Source organism: Bombina bombina, chromosome 6 (genome assembly GCF_027579735.1).
Source record: "Bombina bombina isolate aBomBom1 chromosome 6, aBomBom1.pri, whole genome shotgun sequence".
Classification (NCBI taxonomy): Eukaryota; Metazoa; Chordata; class Amphibia; order Anura; family Bombinatoridae; genus Bombina; species Bombina bombina.
In genome coordinates, this window is record NC_069504.1 from 1032194119 (window position 1) to 1032221844 (window position 27726).

General features: G+C 38.4%; 1 protein-coding gene across 1 annotated transcript in view; it reads left to right on the forward strand.

Annotated features, from left to right (window-relative positions):
* BLTP3B (bridge-like lipid transfer protein family member 3B) overlaps positions 1 to 21116 on the forward strand; it is a 344497-nt gene extending 323381 nt beyond the window's left edge. Inside the window, exons 18-21 of the mRNA XM_053718772.1 lie at positions 10990 to 11246; positions 11853 to 11958; positions 14733 to 14941; positions 20567 to 21116. Of these exons, the coding sequence (XP_053574747.1) occupies positions 10990 to 11246; positions 11853 to 11958; positions 14733 to 14941; positions 20567 to 20689 (695 nt within the window). The 3' untranslated portion in view covers positions 20690 to 21116. The remainder of the gene's footprint in view (positions 1 to 10989; positions 11247 to 11852; positions 11959 to 14732; positions 14942 to 20566) is intronic.
* The last annotated feature ends 6610 nt before the right edge of the window (positions 21117 to 27726 follow it).

Consider the following 27726-nt stretch of genomic DNA (forward strand, 5'->3'; position numbering starts at 1 on the left):
GTAGTTCCTTCATTATGCCCTAATCCTAAGAATTCTAAGGAGAAATCATTGCATTCTTTGGATGTTGTTAGAGCTTTGAAATATTATGTTGAAGCTACTAAGACTTTCCGAAAGACTTCTAGTCTATTTGTCATCTTTTCCGGTTCTAGAAAAGGCCAGAAAGCTTCTGCCATTTCTTTGGCATCTTGGTTGAAATCTTTAATTCATCATGCCTATGTTGAGTCGGGTAAAACTCCGCCTCAGAGGATTACAGCTCATTCTACTAGGTCAGTTTCTACTTCCTGGGCGTTTAGGAATGAAGCTTCGGTTGATCAGATTTGCAAAGCAGCAACTTGGTCTTCTTTGCATACTTTTACTAAATTCTACCATTTTGATGTGTTTTCTTCTTCTGAAGCAGTTTTTGGTAGAAAAGTACTTCAGGCAGCTGTTTCAGTTTGAATCTTCTGCTTATGTTTTCATTTAAACTTTATTTTGGGTGTGGATTATTTTCAGCAGGAATTGGCTGTCTTTATTTTATCCCTCCCTCTCTAGTGACTCTTGCGTGGAAAGATCCACATCTTGGGTAGTCATTATCCCATACGTCACTAGCTCATGGACTCTTGCTAATTACATGAAAGAAAACATAATTTATGTAAGAACTTACCTGATAAATTCATTTCTTTCATATTAGCAAGAGTCCATGAGGCCCACCCTTTTGTTGTGGTGGTTATGATTTTTTTGTATAAAGCACAATTATTCCAATTCCTTATTTTTTATGCTTTCGCACTTTTTTCTTATCACCCCACTTCTTGGCTATTCGTTAAACTGATTTGTGGGTGTGGTGAGGGGTGTATTTATAGGCATTTTGAGATTTGGGAAACTTTGCCCCTCCTGGTAGGAATGTATATCCCATACGTCACTAGCTCATGGACTCTTGCTAATATGAAAGAAATGAATTTATCAGGTAAGTTCTTACATAAATTATCTATAATGAAATAGAGAAGGCGCCACATAGCATAATTCCGTATATTATATCAGATTTTAAGATAGTAGTTTAGAACCACTCACGTGTATAAAAGCACCAAGATGTAGTGCTAGCTAGGCAAACCGGAACCTCAGAGTTGTCCGGTAAACTCTCCTCCTGGGCAAAGATTCCTGCAAGCCAAGAAAGGTGTTCACCAAATGGGCTATCAGTCAGGAAGGCACCGTCCCGCCTCCAGCAGAGGTATAATATAACTCCAAAAGGATGTCCACAAAAACACAACGTAGCAAGTTGTATATATTTAAAAGTGTTTATTACAACACATTAAAAACACAGCAACGCGTTTCTCAGTATCATGTACTGTTTCATCAGGCTGAATAAAACTATACAACATTTGCTACTTGATATACTCTATACTAACCAATAAAGAGCTGTTTAGCATACACACCCTAATCTCTCTTAATTAGTCATGTGACTCACAGGTGTTTGCAAACACATACAGGAGGAGAGTTTACCGGACAACTCTGAGGTTCCGGTTTGCCTAGCTAGCACTACATCTTGGTGCTTTTATACACGTGAGTGGTTCTAAACTACTATCTTAAAATCTGATATAATATACGGAATTATGCTATGTGGCGCCTTCTCTATTTCATTATAGATTAACCTGTTGTGGATGGCCTTATACATCAAGGAGAGCTGCCTCACACCTTTATAAACCTTAAAGGGATTCTTTGGACTTTATTTTGGACATTTTTTTATCTTTTATCTATTTTGGACATTCTGTATTACAGTTTGTATGTTATGAGCTAATTTTTGATGGCATAAGTACTACTATTTCTGGAACTGATTTATTGTGAACATTGAATATATGTGTTTTGAATCCTGTTGACCATAGATTACAATAATTTTGTCCAGCATCATTATATTTAGATAGCGCCCCTATTTTATATAATTTGTGATCCTCTATAGGATATACACATATATATATATATATATATATATATATATTTACATAAATTATGTTTTTTTGGCAGTTTGGCCTGGAACTCCAAGAAATGGTTTTAGCAATCGTGCTATATGTGTTTAATCCAAGTGTTGGCAATATTCTAGACATATTGATTTTATTTTATTTGATTTGATTTGTTTAGTAACTATATTGGAGACACCCAATTTTTATATCGTACATACTAATACAATTCATCCTTGTAACAGTTTTTATTTACCTGAATGTGAGGCGTAATTAAAAGCTACCTTTTGATACTTTTGGTTTTTTAAGAGTTCTTACATAGTAAGATATATCGGTATTTCACTTATACTTTAACAAAACCCATGTTGGTTCTGTCTGTAAACCTTTAGCCTTTGAGCGCTCCGAATCTATGTTTTGAATCTTTTTCGATATTTACCTAATTGTGGGGGATCTCTTAGGGTTATTTAGGAGTTTGGTTTATTAAACTCTGCGCACACTCATCAGATTGTTTGATACTTGCTGATTGGACAGTACCAATAAACAAGTGCTGCCCAGGATTCTAAACCAAAAATGTCTGGCTCCTTAGCTTAGATGCCTTTTTTCAAATGAAGATAGCAAGAGAACCAAGAAAAATTTCTAATAGGAGTAAATTAGAAAGTTGCTTAAAATTGTATGCTCTATCTGAATCATGAAAGAAAAAAATTGGGTTTAGTATCCCTTAAAGTTTAAGTGCTGGCAGTCTCATGTATGCAATTCACTCTTATTTAGGGCTTTCTAACATGTTGGCAGTTAGATCATAAGAATAAAGAACATGAAACACTAAACAATTTTCTTTCTCCTGCTTCTCCAGTAGTATACACTTCCTGCTGAAAGAGGATTATCTGGAATATTAGATCAAATAAATAAAAATTGTATTTCTGTTTCAGACACATACAGTTCTTAGTTTATAAAAGTAGAGGGACTATGTTTGTTTAGTGCGGACAAGCTACACAGTTACTTAAGGAAAAGATAGTTATTAAAAAATATATATCATTTGCTTTACACTTTATCCTTTTATTCTTTATACATGTTTCTCTTTGGTGCTTTTGTTAACGTTTTCTTTATTTTGTGTGCTGTTTTGTCTGTATTGTTTTCCAAACAGCAGCCTTTCTTTGATGTCTCGTGTTAGATTTATAAATTTGCATTTTGTTTATTACTAGTTGAAGAGTAAAGGTGTCCCTTAACAGATCGAAAAACATATGAAAGGACACTGCTCTTCCTGAATATCAAATTACCTATTTAGAATTTCATTACACTTTTTAAATGGCTGTGTAATTTGATTTATATTTTTCATCCCTAAATATTAAGGCCTAGATCCTACACAGCCGGCTATTTATTACATATTCACCTCTGTCACAATCAATAGAAGTCGGGACAGCCCTCAAGTAACAGCAATATAATATAATGGAGACAGTATCCTATGATTGTCAATAGTATGTGCCATAGCCCACTGTCCTCTTGTAGAACATGATTTGTAGCAACACCTAAAAGCAGTTTTACAACTGCCTTTGGCAGTCTTACAACAGCTTTTAGGCAGACAAAACATAATCCTCCTCCATCAGAATTTGCCCTTACTGCCACTGACTTGATCCACAACCCTTTCCCAGAGCCATTGATCCCATAAAAAAAAATCTAAATAATGTTAAATTCTTATGTTAACCAACCAGATTGAGGATCTGTCATCTCAATAGCAAATCCATTCTTCTCATTGGTTAAAAGTGGTGAGGGAAGACTGTGGTTAGGGTTAAAGAACAGTAATACTGGTAACAGTGTAATATTAGGCTGCTGTCAACAACTCCCTGGTGGTTGGACATTAACTCCCACAAGGAGATGCTATTATTTAGTAACCCATATATAATGTCACTAGTTATTAATGGTTTTAGTTTAAAAGATCAGTAAATACAGTAGATTTGCATAATCAACAAATGCATGGTAAAAATACATTGCAATAGAAATTAGGGGCAGAATTATCAAGCCGCGGGTGAACATGATTCGCTGTGGCGAATCATGCCTGTCCGACATCGCTTAATGCCGACACCATACACTGTCGGCATTTAAAATTGCACAAGCATTTCTGGTGAAATGCTTGTGCAATGCCGCCCCCTGCACATTTGCGGCCAATCAACCGCTAGCAGGGGTGTCAATCATCCCGATTGTATCTGATCGGGATGATGGCAGAGGTGGCGGGTGAGTTAAGGAGCAGCGGTCTTACGACAACCGCTTCTTAAAGGGCCTTGATACCCAAATGTTGAAACACTTGAAAGTGATGCAGCATAGCTGTAAAAAACTGACTAGAAAATATCACCTGAACATCTATGTAAAAAAGAAAGATATTTTACCTCAAAAATTCCTCAGTAGCCACATCACATTATAAAGGACTTCTAATCAGCAAATCAGTATGTTTGTCCCGGGACAGGTAAATGAGCGAGCTTTGTGCACACTCCTCTTATTTCCATATTCTGTTTAAGGAAATTTACTATAAAATCTCAGGAGAGTTAAAGGGACATTAAACCCAAAAAATGTCTTTCCTGATTCAGATAGAGAATACAATTTTAAACAACATTTCAATTTACTTCTATTATCTAATTTTCTTCATTATTTAGATAATCCGTTGATAAAGAAATAGCAATGCACATGGGTGAGCCAATCACAGAGGCAAATATGTGCAGCCACCAATCAGAAGCTACTGAGCCTATCTAGATATGCTTTTCAGGAAGGAATATCAAGAGAATGAAGCAAATTAGATAACAGAAGTAAATTAGACAGTTGTTTAAAATGGTATTCTCTATCTCAATTATGAAAGAAAAAAATTGGGTTTAATGTCCTTTTAAGTGAAATCTCATGAGATCACAGTAAAAGAGTTCCTCAGCACTGTTGATGCTGATTGGCTGCTGTTCATTTCTTCAATTATTTTTTTTTTACCTGCAGCTGGGCAGCAGCTGAAGTATAACTTTTTACACAGAACTTACTCTGCTGAGCTAAGGAAATTGTGAGATAAAATATCTTCCTTTTTTACATAGAGATGCTCAGCTCAAATGAGTAGTAGATTTGTCTATTTCCACTCCTCCTGTATCATGTGACAGCCATCAGCCAATCACAAATGCATATACGTATATTCTATGAATTCTTGCACATGCTCAGTAGGAGCTGGTGACTCACAAAGTGTAAATATAGAGACTGTGCACATTTTGTTAATGGAAGTAAATTGGAAAGTTGTTTAAAATTACATGCTCTATCTGATTAATTAAAGTTTAATTTTGAGGGGGGCGGAGCCAGCTGTGACAGAGAATGGACGCAACTATACAGAGCTCCCAAATATTACAACTTATAGAGGCTCCAAAATAGCTGTTAAGCAAGCAGGCAAGCTATAAAAGTCTGACTGGACTACTAGCAGATCTAAGATAACCTAGATATCTTTTTTTTATGGTTTCCCTACCACCTTACTAACGCTAGATTGATTTTGGAGGAGTGAGCAGACCCAAAGACGAGATCAGTAAATGGTACAGCTGGACTCTGATCTCCATCTCCCTCACGGATCTCACAGGTCCACAAACGTCTGATTACAGAAGGAGCAACATAGGGGGATGGAAGTGTCATAATTCAGAAGTCATAACCTATCTATAAGGCGTAGGAACAAACGGCGTGAAAAAACTCCATTACTGCCAGTGACGTCACAAGCCCTTGGGAAGACGGAGGCCTACTTGGGGTGCTAGCCTACAGTAAGAACCACTACAAAGATGGAACTCATCTACTTACTATTAGAAGACCTATCTTCCCGTCTAGACCTGCACCATGCAGTCTGCATAGATGCGTTACATTGCAGGGCCAACCCATTATTGGACGCTACCCCTCCGGTATCTACACATGATCTCAACACTAGGGCCTCTTTAGCCCGGGGCAGGGCAGTGGGGCTCCGGCATTGTCCCGTGGCAGCAGGTATCTCATACACTCAGAGCGCACAACGGAGGGCTCCTGAATACGGCAAAATTCACACAGAGGAGGGAGAGGCACCCGCTGAGACCTCTTACCCATTCAGCCGAATAGAGTTGCTGGAGAACATCGGGACCGCTCAAAAGTTTGGCGACACATATCTACCGGACCAGTTGTACAGTCCACGCAGCCTGATTACATCCTCCCATACTGACTGTATTCCTATGGTCTGGAGTGTAGGTGATCTTGGCCCCGGAGGACTTCGGTCTTATGCAGATACTTCTTTTGTTACAGGGGCTCTAGAGAAAGCTAGCTTCCGGATCTTCCTGCAAATATCTACACTCATAGTTAGATCTGGCGTGGGGTAAAAACTTCCTTGCTATATGAACATTCATATATCATACTGTACATAACTCCAAAAGGTATGATGTAGTCTGCAAATGTTTTTGTTCTCTTAGACACACAGTTATTTAAAGTTACTGTAGTTTATGTCAACCCTCATTTCTTTCTTGTTTTGTTCTTCAGTGTGGTTTTATATATTTTTATGTATCAGTTAATATTATTAATGATCTAGAGCTGATTTAACTGATTGTAAGTGAGATTACATTTGGCTTGACCTATAGTGATTATGCACAGCAAACACAAGAAGGCTACTTATGTGGCACTATATAAGACACTCTCTTATCCACTTTAACTTCATGCTGACTTATTCTTTACATGAGCCTTAATGTTATTTCATGTTCCCTAAAACGTATTTATGCCTATATAAAAGTCTCCTATATTAAAGTTTTAACTCTCTATATTAACTTTTGCATGTTTCCTCTTTAGATACTGGTGACTCTTCTGTCAGCGGCCGAGACATTAGGGTTCACTATACTCAGCCCTGAGTAGTAACTAAAGCACAGGATCTACCGCTAACTATTTAGCATCCCAAGTCATAGTTTATTCTTTCATAAGGACACATGACATATCCTACACATACTTTGTTTATGTTACATTATACTGTGTCTCTATTGTGCATATCTTGTTAACCCTTAACTTGGGGTGTTCTCTCTTTAGATCGTTATTAAGTAACCCTACCCCCACTACCACTACCTATTGTCTATATGTTTAGAGATGTATGTACACTAGGGCATTATTCTTTAGGTCCTAATATTTTACAGTTGCTCTTGTATTATCTATCCTCTCCTTATTCTTAGTTTTCAAGTCATCCATTAAACTCAGAGACACCTTATCTAACACTTTCAGGTCACCCATATTTTCTACTACAGTGTCTCTAGTATATAGGTACAGCGTGTGTATAGTAACAAGATGTATACAGTTTCATCTACTATATAGATACAGCTTGTGTATAGTAACAAGCATAATACAGCGCCTTTAGTATGAAGAGACAGCTTGTGTATAGTAGCAAATCTAGTACAGTGTCCTCTAGTATATCAGTGTAGCTTGCAGGTAGTAACAAGTCTAATGTAGGACCTCTAATATATAGGTGCAGCTTAGGTATAGCAACAGGTCTAGTGCAGTGCCTCTGGTATATAGGTATAGCTTGTGTATAGTAACAAGTATAATATTGTGCCCTCTAGTGTATACATAGTGCCTCTAGTATATAGATACAGCTTGTGTATAGTGACAAGTCTAATGCAATACCTCTAGTATATAGATACAGCTTGGGTATGCCTAATTCAAACCATTATCATTAGCCCAATTTATTTTATATATACTGCAGTTACCAGATTTGACCATGCATTGGTCCATACCCGAGACTCTTTTGCTAGAAATATGGGTTCATATTTATGTTTTACCCGTGAGATCCTTGTCCCCACTGGGCTAGTGCAATGTTATTAAAATGGTATTTCTTCTTTGTAGCTAGCCTAGAGGTTCATTTCCCAGCTTTCGCATAGTTACTGACCACAGCACTGTCGATATTCAATCTCCATATTAGAGCTCTTTACACTATTAAGTTTAATGGCCCTGTAGTATTTACCTTCTAGCATCCAAACTGGCTCCGCCCTCCCTTTCTCCCCCATTTCGAGTGGCTCTTGGCGGCTGCTTTCCCCCCCATGCACTCAGGCCTATGTGAGGCCAGACAAAAGCCAACTCCCTACCTCTCACCATTTTTAGTCTATAGATTACCTTTTATCTCAGGGTAGGAATCATTAGTTATTAGTTATATGATATAAAAATTGAGGTTTCACTGTTATATGTTCCAGTCACCCGTGTTTCCTATATATTGTTTTACATTTTAGGTTCATGGTATCAGAGGTGGTGCTATAACTCATGTCAACTGTTATTCTCCTACTATTGAACTTGCTATATTCCATGACGCTGGCTCTTATTTATATATGTACATAGCACTACTACTGGTTGGCTATTGTGATAACAACTGCCATACTAGCATACCAATGTTTTAGCCTACGTTTACTTCCTATATGTGAAATGTATAAGTGTCTTTATTACTTCTGATCTGTGCCTGGACATATTGTCTGTTTTATTGTTATTACTCAATACCTCAATAAAAAAAAAGTTTAATTTTGACTTGAGATTTTGTCAAAATGGAGCTGCTCTGAAATTATTTTTGCTGTCACTAGATTTTTCCATTACAACGACCTTCTTAGATTATAGGCCTAAATGTTTCAACTAATGTTGCCAACGTTTCAGTATTGAACCTCGCTGTGCAGTGAAAGCTGTATCAAAATACTGGACACTTACAGTTGCAAGAACAAGTAAGGGTAATTAGTTCAATTTCTGCATTGATTATTCATAAAATGCACAATTATAGACAAACGCAATCTGACTACATTTAATAACACATAAACCATTGTGCTTTTCAAATGTTTATTGAAGACTGAGTAATTATTCACAGTGCAGGTTTGAAAAAGTAAGTGAACCCTTGAATTTAGTAACTTATAATTTCTTCTTTAGCAGCAACAACATTTACCAAATTATTATTATTATAATCAGGTATTTGTAGAGCGCCAATAGATTCCACTGCACTAAATGTTTCTTGAAGCTGCTTATAAGACTTGCACATTGTCAAGAATGAATTTTAGACCATTCCTCCATACAAATTTGTTTCAGTTTATTAATATTTCGTGGGTTGTATTGTTTGCACAGCCCTCAGTAGTTAATTCCACAGCATCTCTATGTGGGTTAAAGTCAGAAGTCTAACTTGTAATTCCAAAACACAAATCTTCTTTTTAAGAATTTTTTTTTTTAGTTGATTTATTTGGATGCTTTGAGCCATTGTTGCATCACCTAAATTCTCATAAGTTGAGTTCATGGACTGCTTCCCTGTAAAATGTCTTGATACGCTTTTGAATTCATTATCCCCTCAACGATTGCTAGGTGTCCAGGCCCTGTGACAACAAATCAGACCCAAACCATGATGGCCCCTCCACCTTGCTTTACAATTGTGATGAGGTTTTGTGTTTTTGCCAAAATGTTCAACTTATGTCTCATCTGTCCACAGCACATTTTACCAAAACCATTGTGAAACATATAGGTGGTCTTGGGCAAACTTGAGACGTGCCTCAACTTTTTTCTAAAAATTTTTTAGACTGCAGTGGTTTCCTTTGTGGTGTCCTTCCATGAGCACCACTCTTTTTCAGTGTTTTTTTGATGGTTACACATCAATAAATACTTTTTGTTTGTATAGTTTTCTTTGGTTCTTTCTTTCAGAATTGCTCGTTGTGCTCTTAGAGTGATCTTTGCAGGACGCCCACTCCTAGGGAGAGAAACAATAGTCCATATGTAGACAATTTGTCTTACTGTGGATTGATGGACACTCAGGTCTTTAGCAATGCTTTTGTGACCTTTTCCAGCTTTGTGCATCCTTATAATGCATATTCTAATGTCGTGTGAAAGTTGTTGGAATTGAGGTATGAGTCACACTAACCAATCTTTCTTGAGAAGAACGGATTTGTCATTAACCAAGCTTTATGTGTCTTTATTTAAAGGTCAGGTCATCTGTGTAACCCACACTCATCTCCTTAATTGAAACACCCAACTCCAAATAGCTTTTGGAGAAGTCATTAATTCAGAGGTTCGCCTTTTTCAGCCTGCACTGTGAATTAAAAATCAATTTAAAAAAAAATTGGAAAGTACAACTGTTTGTGTGTTATTAGTTTAGTCAGTTTGTGACTATTTATAATTGTGATTTAGATGAAGATTAGACCACATTTAATGAGTAATTAATGCAAAAATCTAGGTAATCCCAAAAGGTTCACAAACTTTTTCTTGCAGTTGTAAAATTTTGTTTTTTGGGGTAAAAAAAAAAAATGCTCTATTTAGTACTAGCAGAGGAAGGTTAAACTAGTTCTACTAGCATAATGGGGATTTAAATTATGTGTTATTAGCACAAGGAAGAAGTGGGGGGAAATTCTTGTTCTGACAATGCAATGCATCTCTGTGTTACTGACATAAAAGGTTAACATACTTTATGTGTGTTGGCAAACAAGTTTCTAGACAGGGAACCTGTCCCCTCACAGTCACCTCCAGCCATCCATCATCCGCTGGCAGAAGTTAAGATTGCACAAGTTTTGGGTTGTCAACCACTCCGTTCAGATCAATCTGGGGTGATTTAACAGTGGTCTTATGATTTATGCACAGGAATATACAGAACATTTTGAATATCATGTCCCTTTAATTATCCACTTACAATACGTGGGTTACAGTGTAACCATAACAAACTAAAACAAGTGGTTGTGGTGTATTGTGTGGTCCTTACATACTGAGTAAACTTTCTTGGTAGTCCTGACTTTTGAAGATGTTACATAAATGTCACCTATGAAGATACATACAGTATGTTATCTATGGTTACTGGACGTTTTGCTGTAGTTTGAGGTGATCATAAGGATTTCTAGAATGCCTCCAAATCTAAATATAAGATTTTAACATTGTCCCTTTTAGGTTTGGGTTTTTAAGAGTAAGATAGTAACATGAAAATTTGAATGTGAAGCTCATGGACAATCGGCTGAAATGTGTAGCTATTATTGTGTGCAATGTTGTTAATTTTTTTTAATGTAAGTTTTATATCCTTTTTTTCTTTTTTCTTTGATTAATTAACAAATTGTGTTCTTTGTGTGTTTAACAGGTTCTGATTCAAAATCATTTTTGGAGCAAAAGCAGTTCTGTCCTAACATCAGCCTTAGATTGGAGACTGGCCCAAGTGCAAAATGTCACTCCTTACTGGCAGCAGAAAATGGGTTCTTGCAGTGCCATATAAAAAACTTTAGTTCTGAATTCCTCACCTCCACACTTGCAAACATTCGGCATTTTGTAGAAGATGACTCTGTCGCAGAAATAATGCCTATGAAGATACAGATTCAGAATGCCAGGATACATTTAAAGGTTTGCTCTAATTTTATCTTCCATAATTTTATTATTGCATTTTTTTAATTGTGTGGTTTATTTTTATATATAGATATATATATATATATATATATATGTGCGTGTATGTGCGCCCCTGTCCGCTGCAGCTTGTTAAATCAACCTCATAGTGTTTTTCAAACAAATAAACCATTTTCACAAAAATAACTGGATTTAATTTACCTTTAGTTTATGTTTACTGGACTGTTAAACCTTGTTTTTTAAGTACTTGTAACTTTTAAAATATGAAGATTGAGTTCTCCCCTGGACCTTTTTAATGGGTGCACCACCCGGCTAATTTTACTGACCACCCAGCAAAAATTTTAGCAAATATTAAGCCAAAATGAGGTAATATTCAAATGTGTCAATATTTATAGCACTAGTTATCAAATTTAATGTATGTTAAATTATACAATTATTTTGTGCTTTGGATAGCAGAACATTGTAAAATATTTGAAAGTATTACACTTTCCAACCCAGCTACTTTATAATGCCACCCGCCTGGCAATATTTTCTCATTTACAGATGCCTGCACATTTAAAAAAAAAAAAACATTCAACACTTTTTTTTTCTTCATATTTTCTCAAGGACGATAGCCCTCGTGAAAATACAGTTCCAGAACCAGAACCTGTGATATTGAATATTGAGAGTCTTTTTATAGAGAGATGTGATGATGGAGCATTTTATATTAAAGGTATGCAGTGATTGTGAACTATTAAAAGAGATATTAAACTCCAAAAATGATTCCTCGTAAAATGTTTTTAATAATAATTTAAAAAACAAACTTTGCTATGCATTTTCATTATTTATTTAGCCTGTTTTTGTAGCGTTTCCTCTCCATCCCAGATAGGCAGGAGTGTTTTCTGTTGAATGCAAAACCATGACACATCTGTAAGATGCACAATGATTGGTTAATATGTGCAGGGGCTAGTTTATATATCTAACTAATTGGTCACAGCAAACAAACGGCTAGATTACGAGTTGTGCGTTAGGGTTAAAAAGCAGCGCTAAGAGGTCCCAACGCTGCTTTTTAATGCCCGCTGCTATTACGAGTCTTGAAATGACAGGCTCACTGCTTACTTTTTTGGTCAGACTCGAAAATACTGCAAATCCACTTACGTCAATTGCGTATCCTATATTTTCAATGGGACTTGCATAACGCCGGTATTATGAATCTGACAAAAAGTGAGCGGTACAGCCTCTCCTGTCAAGACTGATACCGCATTTAAATGTCAGTAGTTAAGAGTTTTATGGGCTAACGCCGTAGCATAAAACTCTTAACTAAAGTGCTAAAAAGTACACTAACACCCATAAACTACCTATTAACCCCTAAACCGAGGGCCCCCCCCCCCACATCGCAAACACTAAAAAAAAATGTAACCCCCAATCTGCCGAACCGGACATCGCCGCCACTATAAAAAATATATTAACCCCTAAACCGCCGCACTCCCGCATCGCAAACACTAGTTAAATTTTATTAACCCCTAATCTGCCGTCCCTAAAATCGCCGACACCTACCTACATTTATTAACCCCTAATCTGCCGCCCGAAACGTCGCCGCAACTATATTAAATTTATTAACCCCTAAATCTAAATCTAACCCTAGCACCCCCTAATTTAAATATTTAAATAAATCTAAATAAAATTACTACAATTCAGTAAATTATTCCTATTTAAAACTAAATACTTACCTATAAAATAAACCATAAGCTAGCTACAATATAACTAATAGTTACATTGTATCTATCTTAGGGTTTATTTTTATTTTACAGGCAACTTTGTATTTATTTTAACTAGGTACAATAGTTATTAAATAGTTATTAACTATTTAATAGCTACCTAGTTAAAATAAAATCAAATTTACCTGTAAAATAGATCCTAACCTAAGTTACAATAACACCTAACACTACACTATAATTAAATTAATTACCTAAACTAAATACAATTAATTACAATTTTAAAAAATTATCTAAAGTACGAAAACCCCCCCACTAAATTACAGAAAATAAAAAACAAATTACAAGAATTTTAAACTAATTACACCTAATCTAATCCCCCTAACAAAATAAAAAAGCCCCCCCAAAATAAAAAAAGCCCTACCCTACACTAAATTACAAATAGCCCTTAAAAGGGCCTTTTGCGGGACATTGCCCCAAAGTAATCAGCTCTTTTACCTGTAAAAAAAAGTAAAAATCCCCACCCCAACATTAAAACCCACCACCACCCACACAACCAACCCTACTCTAAAACCCACCCAATACCCCCTTAAAAAGCCTAACACTAACCCCTTGAAGATCACCCTACCTTGAGAAGTCTTCACCCATCCAGGCCGAAGTCCTCAACGAAGCCGGCAGAAGTGGTCCTCCAGACGTGCAGAAGTCTTCATCCAAGCCGGGAAGAAGAGGTCTTCCAGACGGGCAGAAATCTTCATCCAGGCGGCATCTTCTATCCTTATCCATCCGGCGCAGAGCGGCTCCATCTTCAAGACATCCGACGCAGAATTCTATCAGCCAATCGGAAGGTAGAAAAAATCCTATTCGCTGATGCAATCAGCCAATAGGATTGAGCTTGCATTCTATTCGCTGATCCAATCAGCCAATAGAATGCCAGCTCAATCCTATTGGCTGATGCAATCAACCAATAGGATTGAGCTTGCATTCTATTGGCTGATCCAATCAGCCAATAGAATGCCAGCTCAATCCTATTGGCTGATTGGATCAACCAATAGGATTTTTATTAGCTGATTGCATCAGCCAATAGGATTTTATCTACCTTAATTCCGATTGGCTAATAGAATTCTGCAAATGTAAACAACTGTTTATTTTTAACATTAATTGTGATTTTCACTTACAAATTCCCCAGCCCACTGCAGTCCTGCACTAGGTTTGGTTCCACTTCTCCGTGTTTTACTGAAGAGGAAAAAGTGCAAGATACCCAGCCATAAGACATGTGCATTTGTTGTTTTCAGATAGCACCGAATGACGAATATGGCGGCTGCCGGCACCATTCGGCTCTTTTCGTACCAGGATATTTTTGGGGGAAAGTGAAACACACAAAGATCTGGATTTTCAGATGTTTGTGTGTTGCACTTTAACAGGAAGATATCTGTATACGAAAAAAGCTGCCATATTCGGCATTCATTGCTTTCCGAAAGAAACAGATGCACATGTCTACGGTGGCCATAGATGATTCCATGCTGAAGATTTTATCATCAGTTATATGACCTCTGTGTGGTTCCTGAATCCTAAAAATCTGCCCTGTTAGAGGGTCCTGTGTAGCAGAGTTGAGAGAACGTACTTTAAATGAAAGAAAACTCCATCTACAGAGCTTCTTCCAATGATTTTTGAATGCTCCTCTATTTTAAGACATTGCATTTTGATGACATTTCAGATATTATTATTATTATTATTATGCATGTGAAATGGAAACGTTATGGTTTTATTTGACCGTTATATTTTCCTTTTTAAGGTTTTTCTGATTCAAGCACTGACGCTAAGTTGAATCACAAAGAAGACAATAGTATTGTTCAGCTTAACAGCAGTGATACCAAAAGCATTAAACTTCAAAGCAATGCTACAAAATGCACACAAACACTTTTTGAGGAAACCAAATTTCCTGAACCCCTGAAACAAATAAGAAGCCAGGACCTAAAAACTCCATATGTCAGTACTGAACAGGTGCGTTGTTTTTGTTTTCTGTAGGGATACTGAGAGACTTGACTATAATCATTTGCAAGAAACAATCTCTGTTTATAAAGTTTTCTTTGTTGATACATTTCATGCACTTTAGTGTGCTGTAGAATAGCAACTTTTTTGCTTTAAAGGGACAGTGCGTACAACATTTTTCTTCCCTTTAGATTGTTCCTAATGATATGTTTTACCTGCTGGAGTGTATTAAAGGGGCAGTATACACCAATTTTATATAACTGCATGTAATAGACACTACTATAAAGAATAATATGCACAGATACTGATATATAAATCTAGTATAAAACTGTTTAAAAACTTACTCAGAAGCTCCCCAGTTTAGCACTGTTGAAAAGGTTAGCTGAAACACCCGCTGAAGGTGGTTGTATACCAAAAAGAAAGACCTTACCCCCCTCCCCCTTCCTCTGCATATGAAAAGACTCTTTACACAAATAGAAGCAAGCTGGAGTCTGTAGACATCTGTATACTTCTAAAACTTTGGGCTTGGCTAGGAGTCTGAAAATCAGTGCAATGTTATTTAAGCAAAACTATACGTAAAAAAAAAATAATAATAACATCCTGTATGGGCTATATAAATGTATCATCTATAAAACATTTATGCAAAGAAAAATCTAGTGTATAAGGTCCCTTTAAATTGTTTACAAATAGTTAATTTACCTTTATTTCAGCACTAGAAATAGCTGCTTTTGCATGTGATAACCCTACCTATACTGAATGTTTCTATACTTAAAGGGACACCAAACACCTTTTAATGAGAGTGCATTTCTGTTGTGCTGCTAAAGAAAGAACATATCATCCAAGTCTTAATGTGTTTAAAACAAATCTTTATATCTTAAATTATTTTTCAAAAACCAAACTTCACCCATCATTTGCCTTATTTAGAGGAGCCAATCTGGGCTTTAGTCAGCAGACAACAAGGCTAACCACTGTCATAAAGTTAGTATAAGATTCATTTATTGGCAGCTGTTATCTGTTAAAACTTGAAATGGACCCTGCTGACTTCTCATGGCTAAATCTGCTACACATCTGTCCCGAAATGGCTTTGAGTATTAAAAAGTGGCTAAATTTTATTTTCGCACGCAAACAACGCTCAAAGTAAACTTTTAATGCTGGTGGATTAGAGCTTGTATTACAAGGACTCTGGATATTGCGATTGCGTTAACTTCTCCTCCCCATAGACTTCAATTAAGCTCTAACCCCAAAGGTAGTTATGATCATTTTTAAATCCCACTGTTCTTCACATTTAATAAAATGTTTTTATTTTATACATAAAATGATTTTTTGTGAAATAGTAATCTATACCTATATATTTATAAGAATATATACGGAGAGACAATATTATTGTAGGTGTAATTAAACTTAGATCCCACGGCAATATTTGAAGTGGGCTTACACAGAAACTATTTTTAGTTTCAGTGAGTGCGCTCTCTGCACGTGTAGGCCCACTTCAAATAGGGCCCACCCTCCCCACCCCCAGAAAAATGCTGATGAGCGGCATTGCTTGGGCACGCCCCTTTTCTTTCTGCAAGGCTGACGAGGCCAGCAAAGCAGTTTCCCAACAGTTGATGCTTTGAATATCGGGGCCTAAGTATTGGGCTTTGGTATATAGACAGCGATAATATAATGCAGTATTTCTGTGTATAGAAAGTGTTAAAAGAAGGCAATCTGATTTCCCTGTAAGTTCAACCCATTTTAATGGGTTGTGGTGTCAAAGAACAAAAACAGCTATTTTATATACAAAAATAAGCCTAAAGAAATAATTTCTTCTACATTGTATACTCTACAGCTGGTATAACAAATCATTTGAAACACATTAAGGGAAAAACAATTTTACAGTAAACTGTTACTTTAATGTAATCAACCATAGTGTTATTGCAGAAAGAAATATGTATATGCATTTTTATTCTAATTTATACAAACATAGTTATTTTGTCAAAAGTTTGTACCATTCTGAACTAATTGCTATCGCCTGTGGGGTATTGCAGGTTATAGAAGACCCTACTGTTTTTTCCTGCAATCAAAATCTTTGTGTAAACCACAAACTGTTAAGCCAATTAATGAATTGATGATACTGAACAAACCATACACAGCAACACATTTGACCTCAGTCTGGCTTTAACTTGGCATTTATACACACAATGAGTGAACAAAGCAAGAGTATAGTACAATTAAAATGTGTTGTGTAGGCCATTCAATTGATTTTAGCAACATACAATAGGTACAGACGTTAACACATGAAAATACATATAAGACACATAGTTCAATAGCATACGGGGAGGTGGGAGAGATAGGGAAAAGGGGAAAATGATTTAAACAACAATTATTTGAAATTCTGTGTCTAATGATTATATAAGGTTAAAGTGAATAAATCATGATTTTCAATCTTAATAATATAATCTTTGCCAATATTAATTATTGTTTCATCATTTATCTCTTTCAAGTGCTTTGATTAATCAGTACATGGGATTTTGCGCTCTTGGGGATTTGGCAAGTTTTATTTAAGTGCAGCTTAATCAAGAATTGTTTGGTTGTATCATGCTGCTGCTATTCATGAGATTAGTTTTAAAATACAAAAAAAGACTAAAGTAGCACTCAGCCTGCACATTCATATGTTGTAAGATTGCTTCATAGTTTTATGAAAAAAGCTCATTACAATTTACAGAAGTTTTGTTGTAGTGGGGAAAAGTGAGTGTTCTTCTGGACTGCAAAACTGTAGGATAATTGACCAAAATCATACACTCATTTAGGTCATAATGTTTTATTAAAAAAACAGTAAAGTAAAAATTAAACTTTCATGATTCAGATAGAGCACACAATTTTAAACAACTTTTGAATTGACTTCTGTTATCACATTTGCTTGGTTTTCTTGGTATCTTTTATTGAAGAGTAAAACTAGGTAGGCTTGTAAGAGCTCATGAGTGTGCGCGTGTCTTTAGTACTCTACAGCAGCAGTTTTGCAACATTATTTGTAGCTTTGTTATACAATGTTGCAAAACTGCTGCCATAGAGTACTAAAGACACGTGCACACTCCTGAGCTCTTATGAGCCTACCTAGATTTACTCTTCAATAAAAGATACCAAGAGAACAAAGCTAATTTGATAACAGAAGTAAATTGGAAAGTTGCTTAAAATTGCATAATCTATCTGAATCATGAAAGTTTAATTTTGACTTTACTGTCCCTTTAAGAGCTAAAAAAAATATGATAAAAAAAAGATAAGATTGAAAGATCATTGTCTCATGTTAACCAGGGAACCCCCTTTACTTGGTCCTGAAATTAAAAAAAACAGGGGCTATAGGGAAACCCATGCCCAAGTATGAAGTCTATCGGCCTGAGGATGTAAGTGGTCACCAATGGGTAGTAGTAACAGAATATCTCATAAACCTGTTGTGAGAGTTATAAATGGAGCTAAGCACCACCTTGGTATCTGTATAATGTGACATAAGGAGGAGCTATAATTAAATCTACTTAATAGTAAGTGGTGTGTAAGATGGAGAGTGAATTATACAAAATGTTATATTAAAGGGACAGTCTACTGCAAACTGCAAAGTGTTTGTTTAAAAAGATAGATAACACCTTTACTGCACAACCAACATTGTTATATTAATATACTTTATAGCATTTAAATCTATACATTTCTGGCTGTTTCTAAATCCCTAAAGACAGCCTCTTATGTATTTGTATTAGCTTTTTCCCAGCAACACACTGCTAATTCATGTGTGCTATATAGATAACATTGTGCTTACTCCAATGGAGCTGTGCAGGAACAGCACTAATTGACTAACATGCAAGTCTGTAAATAGCTCTGAGATAAGGTTCTGTCTGTAGGGGCTTATATACAAGGTAATCACAGAGGTAAAACATGTATTAACCTCTTCACCCAAAAGGACGTTTATATACGTCTTGCAGTCAGCTGCCAGTACCTAAGATGGCGGATCATAGAGGGTTGAGGTTTAAAGGGATCAGGGAGGTTGGGGGGTAAGGGGCGATCCTACACTGCAGAAAATAATAAAAAAAAAAAGCCTTATATTTTCATACTGGCAGACTGTCTGCCAGTACCTGAGATGGAGGGTTACCAGTGAGGGGTGGAGGAAGGAAGAGAGCTGTGTGGTAGGGATCAGGGGGTGGGAAGTCTCAGGTGGGAAGCTAATCTCTACACTAAAGCTAAAATTAACCTTTTAAGATACCTAATTAACCCCTTCACTGCTGGGAAAAATAGAAGTGTGGTGCGCAGCTGCAATTAGCTGCCTTCTAATTAACAAAAAGCAATGGCAAAGCCATTTATGTCTGCTATTTCTGAACAAAGGGGTTCCCAGAGAAACGTTTACAAACATTTGTGCCATAATTGCACAAGAATTATGTAAATAGAGAAAGTTTGTGAAAAAGTACCAATTTTTTTATTTGATTGCATTTGGCGGTGAAATGGTGGCATGAAATATACCAAAATGGGCCTAGATCAATACCTTCGGTTGTCTATTTAAAAATATATATAGATATAGTTTTGATAGGTAAATAAAAAAAAATCAAGGCTCTGTTTCTGTTTAAATAGAGTGATAGCAAAAATGCTAAAAATGCTCTGGTATTTTGGGCAAGTTTTTGTCTGAAAGTCCCGGTAGTGAAAGGGTTAATATAACTGTGCTGTTTGTGGAAAACTGGGAAATGGGTAATAAAGGGATTATCTTTTGGAGTAAACTGTCTCTTTAATGATATAATAAGCACAGGGAACACTACCTTCTGCGGAATGTGATATTAATAATTAAATAAGCAGGTGAAATGCTACCTTCTTGTCACTTAAAGGGACAGTCTACACCAGAATATTTTATTGTTTTAAAAGATAGATAATCCCATTATTACCCATTCCCTAGTTTTGCATAACCAACACTGTGATATTAATGCACTTTTTATCTCTGTGATTACCTTGTATCTAAGCCTCTGCAGATTGCCCCCTTATCTCAGTGCTATTAACAGACTTCCATTTTAGCCAATCGGTGCTGGCTCCTAGAACTAGGAACTCCACGTGCATGAGCACAGTGTTCTCTTTATGACACACATGAACTAATACGCTCTAGTGGTGAAAAACTGTCAAAATGTCCTGAGATGAGAGACGGCCTTCACTTGACTGTCTCTTTAAAAACACAGCAAAGCTAAAGTTAAACTTTGATGATTTAGATATAGTAAAGTATATAATTTTAAACAACTTTACAATTTATTTTATCATCAAATTTGCTTATTGGTATCCTTTGTTGAAGAGTAAATCTAGATAGGCTGAAGAGTGTGCAAGTGACTGTAGTACTCTGGCAGCAGTATTTTGCAACATTGTTTGTAGCTGTTTAAACATTATTGCAAATATTGCTGCCATAGAGTACTAATGTTACACGCACGCTCCTGAGCTATTGCAGGCCCACCTAAACTTAGTTTTCAACAAAGGATACCAAGAGAACAAAGTAAATTGGGAAATTTGTTTTAAATGACACTCTCTCTGAATCAATAAAGTTTATTTTGACTTTACGACTCTAGTATATGTGTTTTAATGTTGGATTAACCAATTAATCACCTCTACTATGTCTAAAATGTTTTGTTTTATTCTTTTTTTCAGCTTCTTGAAGAAAATGAATGTCTCAAACACGAGTTGGCCAAAACAAAAATGGCTCTTGCAGAGTCCCACATGACAATAGACGGACTTATGCATCACATAAAGGGCATGTCACAAAAATACTAGTGCACCTTAATGCATTTTGTACATGACTTAAAAGGGCTCAGTCTGTCCCACAGGATTACTGATGATACAACTATGCCTTTAATGATGTCATTATTGAAACCATTTGTCATCAGAATATCACTTGTGTTCCAAACAAACAGACCTTGAAGAATTATTGAATGTTAAAATGAATTGTTGTAATTAGTCCTGTTTATATTGCAATCACGCAGGTCCATTGTTGAAATAGAAGTAAAAGATTTCACTTCAACATTTTTTAAAGTGTTACATGTACAGTTGAAGGAAATAGTTTAATTAATTGAAGAAGAAACTGTATGGCCAGATATTGTTAATTATATTTAGCAAGATTATTTTTAATATTGTTTAAGGGGTTATTTTTAAATGTTTATTTGCACTCAATAAACATTGCAGTTAATTTGCATTAAAATGATTTTATATTGCTAACAAATGTATTAACATTTAATCACTGGAGTGGAGTTTGGAGTTCACATAAAGGATTATGAGAGTGTTGATTTGTAAGATATGTAAGCGTATAAAGGAATATGAAACAGTACTACTTTAGTAATAAAATAAATAAAAAAATCAAAAAAAAAATCAAAGCAAACCTAAAAAGAAGCCGATTGTTAAAAAACAAAAACATTTGTTTTCTTGCAAAATGAGCACTTAGGGCTAGATTTATCAAAGCCATTCTCCTTTAATTCCGTCCAAAATAGCTCATACAAACTGATCGTCATATTCATCAAAACACTCTGCGCCTATAATTGCGCAAATCTGAAAGGAACTTCTTCGCACTCAGCGTGCATTCGCCTAGGCGCACAGGCACGCTCCCGAGTGCTACAATTTACATTAGTAATAGGCATAATTTAACAGCCCGACCTACAAATACGCCCAGTTTCTTATTTATCATTGCTTTGCGCCGATAGGGAACTGCAATTTCGGCTTCAATTGCGTGTTGTATATTTCACCATGCAGACTGAGGCGAACACCATTATAATACATGCTTTTACATCTTGTGATGCAGTACTTTCTTCTTTTAACTAATTTTTCAAAGGCTCAGCACCAAGAAGAGACTGTTATTGCCAGAAATGTGCGCTTCCACTGGCGCATATGGGTACCAACAGTTATATATATATAGATCGATATTTTAATATATTTATTTTTTGCGATCTTAAATTATCAACATATATAAAAAACAGAACAGAAACATCCTATAATATAAAAGGCCAAGTGTGTTTGTCCAAAGCTGTCATGCGCAGTAGAGACAGCACGAGGACAAACACACCTGGCCTTTGAGTCCCTAGCAGTCGTCTGATCTGCTGCAGAAGTGGGCGTGGGCGGATGTGAGCGGGGGCATGACCTGTCGTGAATGGGGCGTGGCCGAGCGATAGAAAGGGGAGAGAGATGGAGAGGGGGGAGGGATGGAGAGGGGAGAGAGATGGAGAGAGATAGAGAGGAGGGGGAGAGAGAGAGGAGGGGAGAGAGAGGGGGGGAAGAGATGGGGGAGAGAGAGAGAGCAAAAGAGAGGGAGGAGAGAGCGCAAAAGAGAGGGGGAGAGAGCGCAAAAGAGGGGGGAGAGAGAGAGCGCAAAAGAGAGGGGGAGAGAGAGAGAGCAAAAGAGGGGGAAGAGAGAGAGCACAAAAGAGAGGGGGGAGAGAGCGCAAAAGATAGAGGGGGAGAGAGAGCGCAAAAGAGGGGGGAGAAAGAGAGGGGGGAAGAGCCCAAAAGAGAGGGGGAGAGAGCGCAAAAGAGGGGAGAGAGCGCAAAAGAGGGGAGAGAGCGCAAAAGAGGGGAGAGAGCGCAAAAGAGAGGGGGAGAGAGAGTGCAAAAGAGAGGGGGGAGAGAGAGCGCAAAAAAGAGGGGAGAGAGAGCGCGCGCAAAAGAGAGGGGAGATCGCGCAAAAGAGAGGGAGAGGGGAGAGAGCGCAAAAGAGAGGGGGAGAGAGAGAGCGCAAAAGAGAGGGGGAGAGAGAAAGCGCAAAAGAGAGGGGGAGAGTGAGAGCGCAAAAGAGAGGGGGAGAGAGGGAGCTCAAAAGAGAGGGGGAGAGAGAGAGCACAAAAGAGAGGGGGAGAGAGAGAACGCAAAAGAGAGGGGGGATAGAGAGAGTGCAAAAGAGGGGAGAGAGAGCACAAAATAGAGGGGGAGAGAGAGAGAACAAAAGGGAGGGGAGAGAGAGAACAAAAGGGAGGGGAGAGAGAGAGGGGGGAGAGAGCGCAAAAGAGATGGGGGAGAGAGAGAGAGCGCAAAAGAGAGGGGGAGAGAGAGAGCGCAAAAGAGAGGGGGGAGAGAGAGAGCGCAAAAGAGAGGGGGAGAGAGGGAGTTCAAAAGAGAGAGAGCGCGCAAAAGAGAGGGGGAGAGAGAGAGCGCAAAAGAGAGGGGGAGAGAGAGAGAGCAAAAGAGAGGGGGAGAGAGAGAGCAAAAGAGAGGGGGGATAGAGAGAGCGCAAAAGAGAGGGGGGATAGAGAGAGCGCAAAAGAGAGGGGGGGAGAGAGAGAGCGCAAAAGAGAGGGGGGAGAGAGAGCACAAAATGGAGGGGAGAGAGAGGGGGGGAGAGAGAGAGAGCACAAAAGATATAGGAGAGAGAGAGAACGCAAAAGAGAGGGGAGAGAGAGCGCAAAAGAGAGGGGGAGAGAGAGACCGCAAAAGAGAGGGGGGAGAGCGTGGGCGGATGTGAGCGGGGGCGTGACCTGTCGTGAATGGGGCGTGGCCGAGCGATAGAAAGGGGAGAGAGATGGAGAGGGGAGAGAGATGGAGAGGGGAGAGAGATGGAGAGAGATAGAGAGGAGGGGGAGAGAGAGAGGGGGGGAGAGAGAGAGGAGGGGAGAGAGAGGGGGGAAGAGATGGGGGAGAGAGAGAGAGCAAAAGAGAGGGGGGGAGAGAGCGCAAAAGAGAGGGGGAGAGAGCGCAAAAGAGGGGGGAGAGAGAGAGCGCAAAAGAGAGGGGGAGAGAGAGAGAGCAAAAGAGGGGGGAGAGAGCGCAAAAGATAGAGGGGGAGAGAGAGCGCAAAAGAGGGGGGAGAAAGAGAGGGGGGAGAGAGCGCAAAAGAGGGGAGAGAGCGCAAAAGAGAGGGGGAAGAGAGAGTGCAAAAGAGAGAGAGAAGAGAGAGCTCAAAAAAGAGGGGAGAGAGAGAGCGCAAAAGAGAGGGGAGAGAGAGAGCGCAAAAGAGAGGGGAGAGAGAGAGCGCGCAAAAGAGAGGGGAGAGAGTGCAAAAGAGAGGGGGAGAGAGAGAGCGCAAAAGAGAGGGGGAGAGAGAGAGAGCGCAAAAGAGAGGGGGAGAGAGAGCGCAAAAGAGAGGGGGAGAGAGAGAGCGCAAAAGAGAGGGGGAGAGAGAGAGCAAAAGAGAGGGGGAGAGAGAGAGCGCAAAAGAGAGGGGGAGAGAGAGAGCGCAAAAGAGAGGGGGAGAGAGAGAGAGCGCAAAAGAGAGGGGGAGAGAGAGAGCGCAAAAGAGAGGGGGAGAGAGAGAGCGCAAAAGAGAGGGGGAGAGAGAGAGAGCGCAAAAGAGAGGGGGAGAGAGAGAGCGCAAAAGAGAGGGGTAGAGTGAGAGCTCAAAAGAGAGGGGGAGAGAGGGAGCTCAAAAGAGAGGGGGAGAGAGAGAGCGCAAAAGAGAGGGGGAGAGAGAGAACGCAAAAGAGAGGGGGGAGAGAGAGAGCACAAAATAGAGGGGGGGAGAGAGAGAACAAAAGGGAGGGGAGAGAGAGAACAAAAGGGAGGGGAGAGAGAGAGGGGGGAGAGAGCGCAAAAGAGATGGGGGAGAGAGAGAGCGCAAAAGAGAGGGGGAGAGAGAGAGAGCGCAAAAGGGAGGGGGGAGAGAGAGAGCGCAAAAGAGAGGGGGAGAGAGGGAGTTCAAAAGAGAGGGAGGGGAGAGAGCGAGCGCGCAAAAGAGAGGGGGAGAGAGAGAGCGCAAAAGAGAGGGGGAGAGAGAGAGAGCAAAAGAGAGGGGGGATAGAGAGAGTGCAAAAGAGAGGGGGGATAGAGAGAGCGCAAAAGAGAGGGGGGAGAGAGCGCAAAAGAGAGGGGGGGAGAGAGAGCGCAAAAGAGAGGGGGAGAGAGAGCGCAAAAGAGAGGGGGGAGAGAGAGCGCAAAAGGGAGGGGGGAGAGAGAGAGCACAAAATGGAGGGGAGAGAGAGGGCACAAAAGAGATAGGGGAGAGAGAGAGCGCAAAAGAGAGGAGAGAGAGAGCGCAAAAAAAAGAGAGGGGAGAGAGCGCAAAAGAGAGGGGGAGAGAGAGACCGCAAAAGAGGGGGGAGAGAGCGCAAAAGAGAGGGGGAGAGAGAGAGCTCAAAAGAGAGGGGGGAGAGAGCTCAAAAGAGAGGGGGAGAGAGAGCAAAAGAGAGGGGGGAGAGAGAGCGCAAAAGAGAGGGGGAGAGTTTAAAAGAGGGGGGAGAGAGAGAGCTCAAAAGAGAGGGGGAGAGAGAGAGCAAAAGAGAGGGGAAGGGAGAGAGCGCAAGGGGTGGGACCGCTGTACTGCAAAAAATGGCCAGTGTGAACGGGCTTTAGGACTAGTTATATAATATAAATATAAGCTAAATATTAACTTAAAAACACTTTTTTAATAATCAAAACATGGCGGCGTAAATATTTATAGGGATGTACTGTGATAAATAGGGAATAAATGCCGTCTCCGACAGGCAAAATTTATCATTATTACGCCCCAGCTCGCCTGCACAAAGTTACCTCTATTTTTATGATAAATTCAGGCGCACATGTGCGCTTCTCCGGAGGCGAACTGGGGCGCAGTTACAGGCAAAGCACATACAGAGTTCGCCTAGACTTTGATAAATCTAGCCCTTAGAGGTTCCCAGTGTAGCCACTGCATGCAGCTAGAAAACAAACGAAAAGACATTACAGAACATTTAATAAGGGACATTCATGTGAAAATAAACTTTTCTGATTCAAATACAGCATGGAGTTTTAAGACACTTTCCAAATTTCTTCCACTATCAAATTTTGCACAGTCTTTTTATATTCACACTTTCTGGGGAACAAGATCCTACTGAGCATGTGCACAAGCTCACAGGGTGTACGTAAACTAATCTGTGATTGGCTGATGTCTGTCACATAATACAGGGGGCTGGAAAATGGGAGAAAAATTAATTTGTCAGAATTTCAGAGCAAGTGGTAAATCATTGTTTTTTCATTGTATGCTTGTTAATTATGTAATTCTACTGCATTAAGTGGTCATTTAAGTTCTATTGCCACATGAGTTTTGCAGCAAAGATCCTTTACTGATCATAGGTAATGACTGGAGCACTTCAAAGGAAAATATGCTACTTTGTACAAACTAAGTTGAAAAAGGAAATAAAAGGTAAAACCCCTTTTTAAATTATGAATATTGCAGTAATTTCTATATAGTTAGTAGGTAATGTAGCATAGTTTGAAGTCTAGTGATGCAAGAAAGAATGAAGAACATGTAGGGTGTAGTAATCTGGTGTTTTCAAACGGAAATGGCTTCTGGTTGGATGTGTATACTGCCTTTGTTTCATAGACATTTTTACAGATAAGTGTACACTGCCCTCCAATTTACCTCTCTTGTGGTTACATTAGCTGTTACAGATACAATTAGTTAAAGGGACAGTCTACTCCAGAATTTTTATTGTTTTAGATAATCCCTTTATTACCAATTCCCCAGTTTTGCATAACTAACACTGTTATATTAATATACATTTTACCTCTGTGATTACCTTGTATCTAAGCCTCTGCAGAATTCCCCCTTCTTTCAGTTCTTGTGACGGACTTGCATTTAAGCCAATCAGTGCCCTCTCATAAGTAACTCCATGGGTGTGAGCACAATGTTAGCTAATTGGCACACATGAACTGACCCTGTCGAGCTGTTAAAAACTGTTGAATGCATTCAGATAAGAGGCAGCCTTCAAGGGCTTAGAAATTAGCATATGAGCCTACCTAGGTTTAGCTTTCAACTAAGAATACTAAAAGAACAAAGCAAATTTGATGATTAAAGTAAATTTGAAAGTTATTTAAAATTACATGCCCTATCTGAATCATGAAATTTTAATTTTGACTAGACTGGTTCTTTAAAAATAAATTACTAAAATGTATTTTTGCTCCACATTTCCATTGATAAGGAAAAACAATACTACTTCCTTTATTTGCAGAGCCAAACCCCACTTGTTACTGGAGTAAACTCTCCTATATTCTTTTTTTTAATTCCTTTTTTATGATCTCCAGAGGCTCATTAGGAACAGATATACAATAAGCTTTAATGGTAAGTTTAGAGTTAAATAACAGGAAAAGGAAGACAAATAAAGTATAAAATTACATTGCAGCTTTTTTACTGAAATTAAGCCGTTTTAGTTTACAATCTCAAAATGCATCATATGATTTAAACATAAGAGAGCATAACTTTGTTTATTGACAAAGCTGGAGTTGCAAGGATCCAATTCAAGTGAATTTGTTCTGTTTCTGTGCAAAAGAGTTTTTTGTGAATGAGATAAAACTCACTGAGTGATTAGAGCAAGCTGATAAATGTAAAAATAACAGGATAGTAGCATGTCTGAGAGATCGGCCAGATTAGAGCAAGCTGATAAATGTAAAAATAACAGGATAGTAGCATGTCTGAGAGATCGGCCAGATTAGAGCAAACTGATAAATGTAAAAATAACAGGATAGTAGCATGTCGTCTGAGAGATCGGCCAGATTAGAGCAAGCTGATAAATGTAAAAATAACAGGATAGTAGCATGTCTGAGAGATCGGCCAGATTAGAGCAAGCTGATAAATGTAAAAAATAACAGGATAGTAGCATGTCTGAGAGATCGGCCAGATTAGAGCAAGCTGATAAATGTAAAAATAACAGGATAGTAGCATGTCTGAGAGATCGGCCAGATTAGAGCAAGCTGATAAATGTAAAAATAACAGGATAGTAGCATGTCTGAGAGATCGGCCAGATTAGAGCAAGCTGATAAATGTAAAAATAACAGGATAGTAGCATGTCGTCTGAGAGATCGGCCAGATTAGAGCAAGCTGATAAATGTAAAAATAACAGGATAGTAGCATGTCTGAGAGATCGGCCAGATTAGAGCAAGCT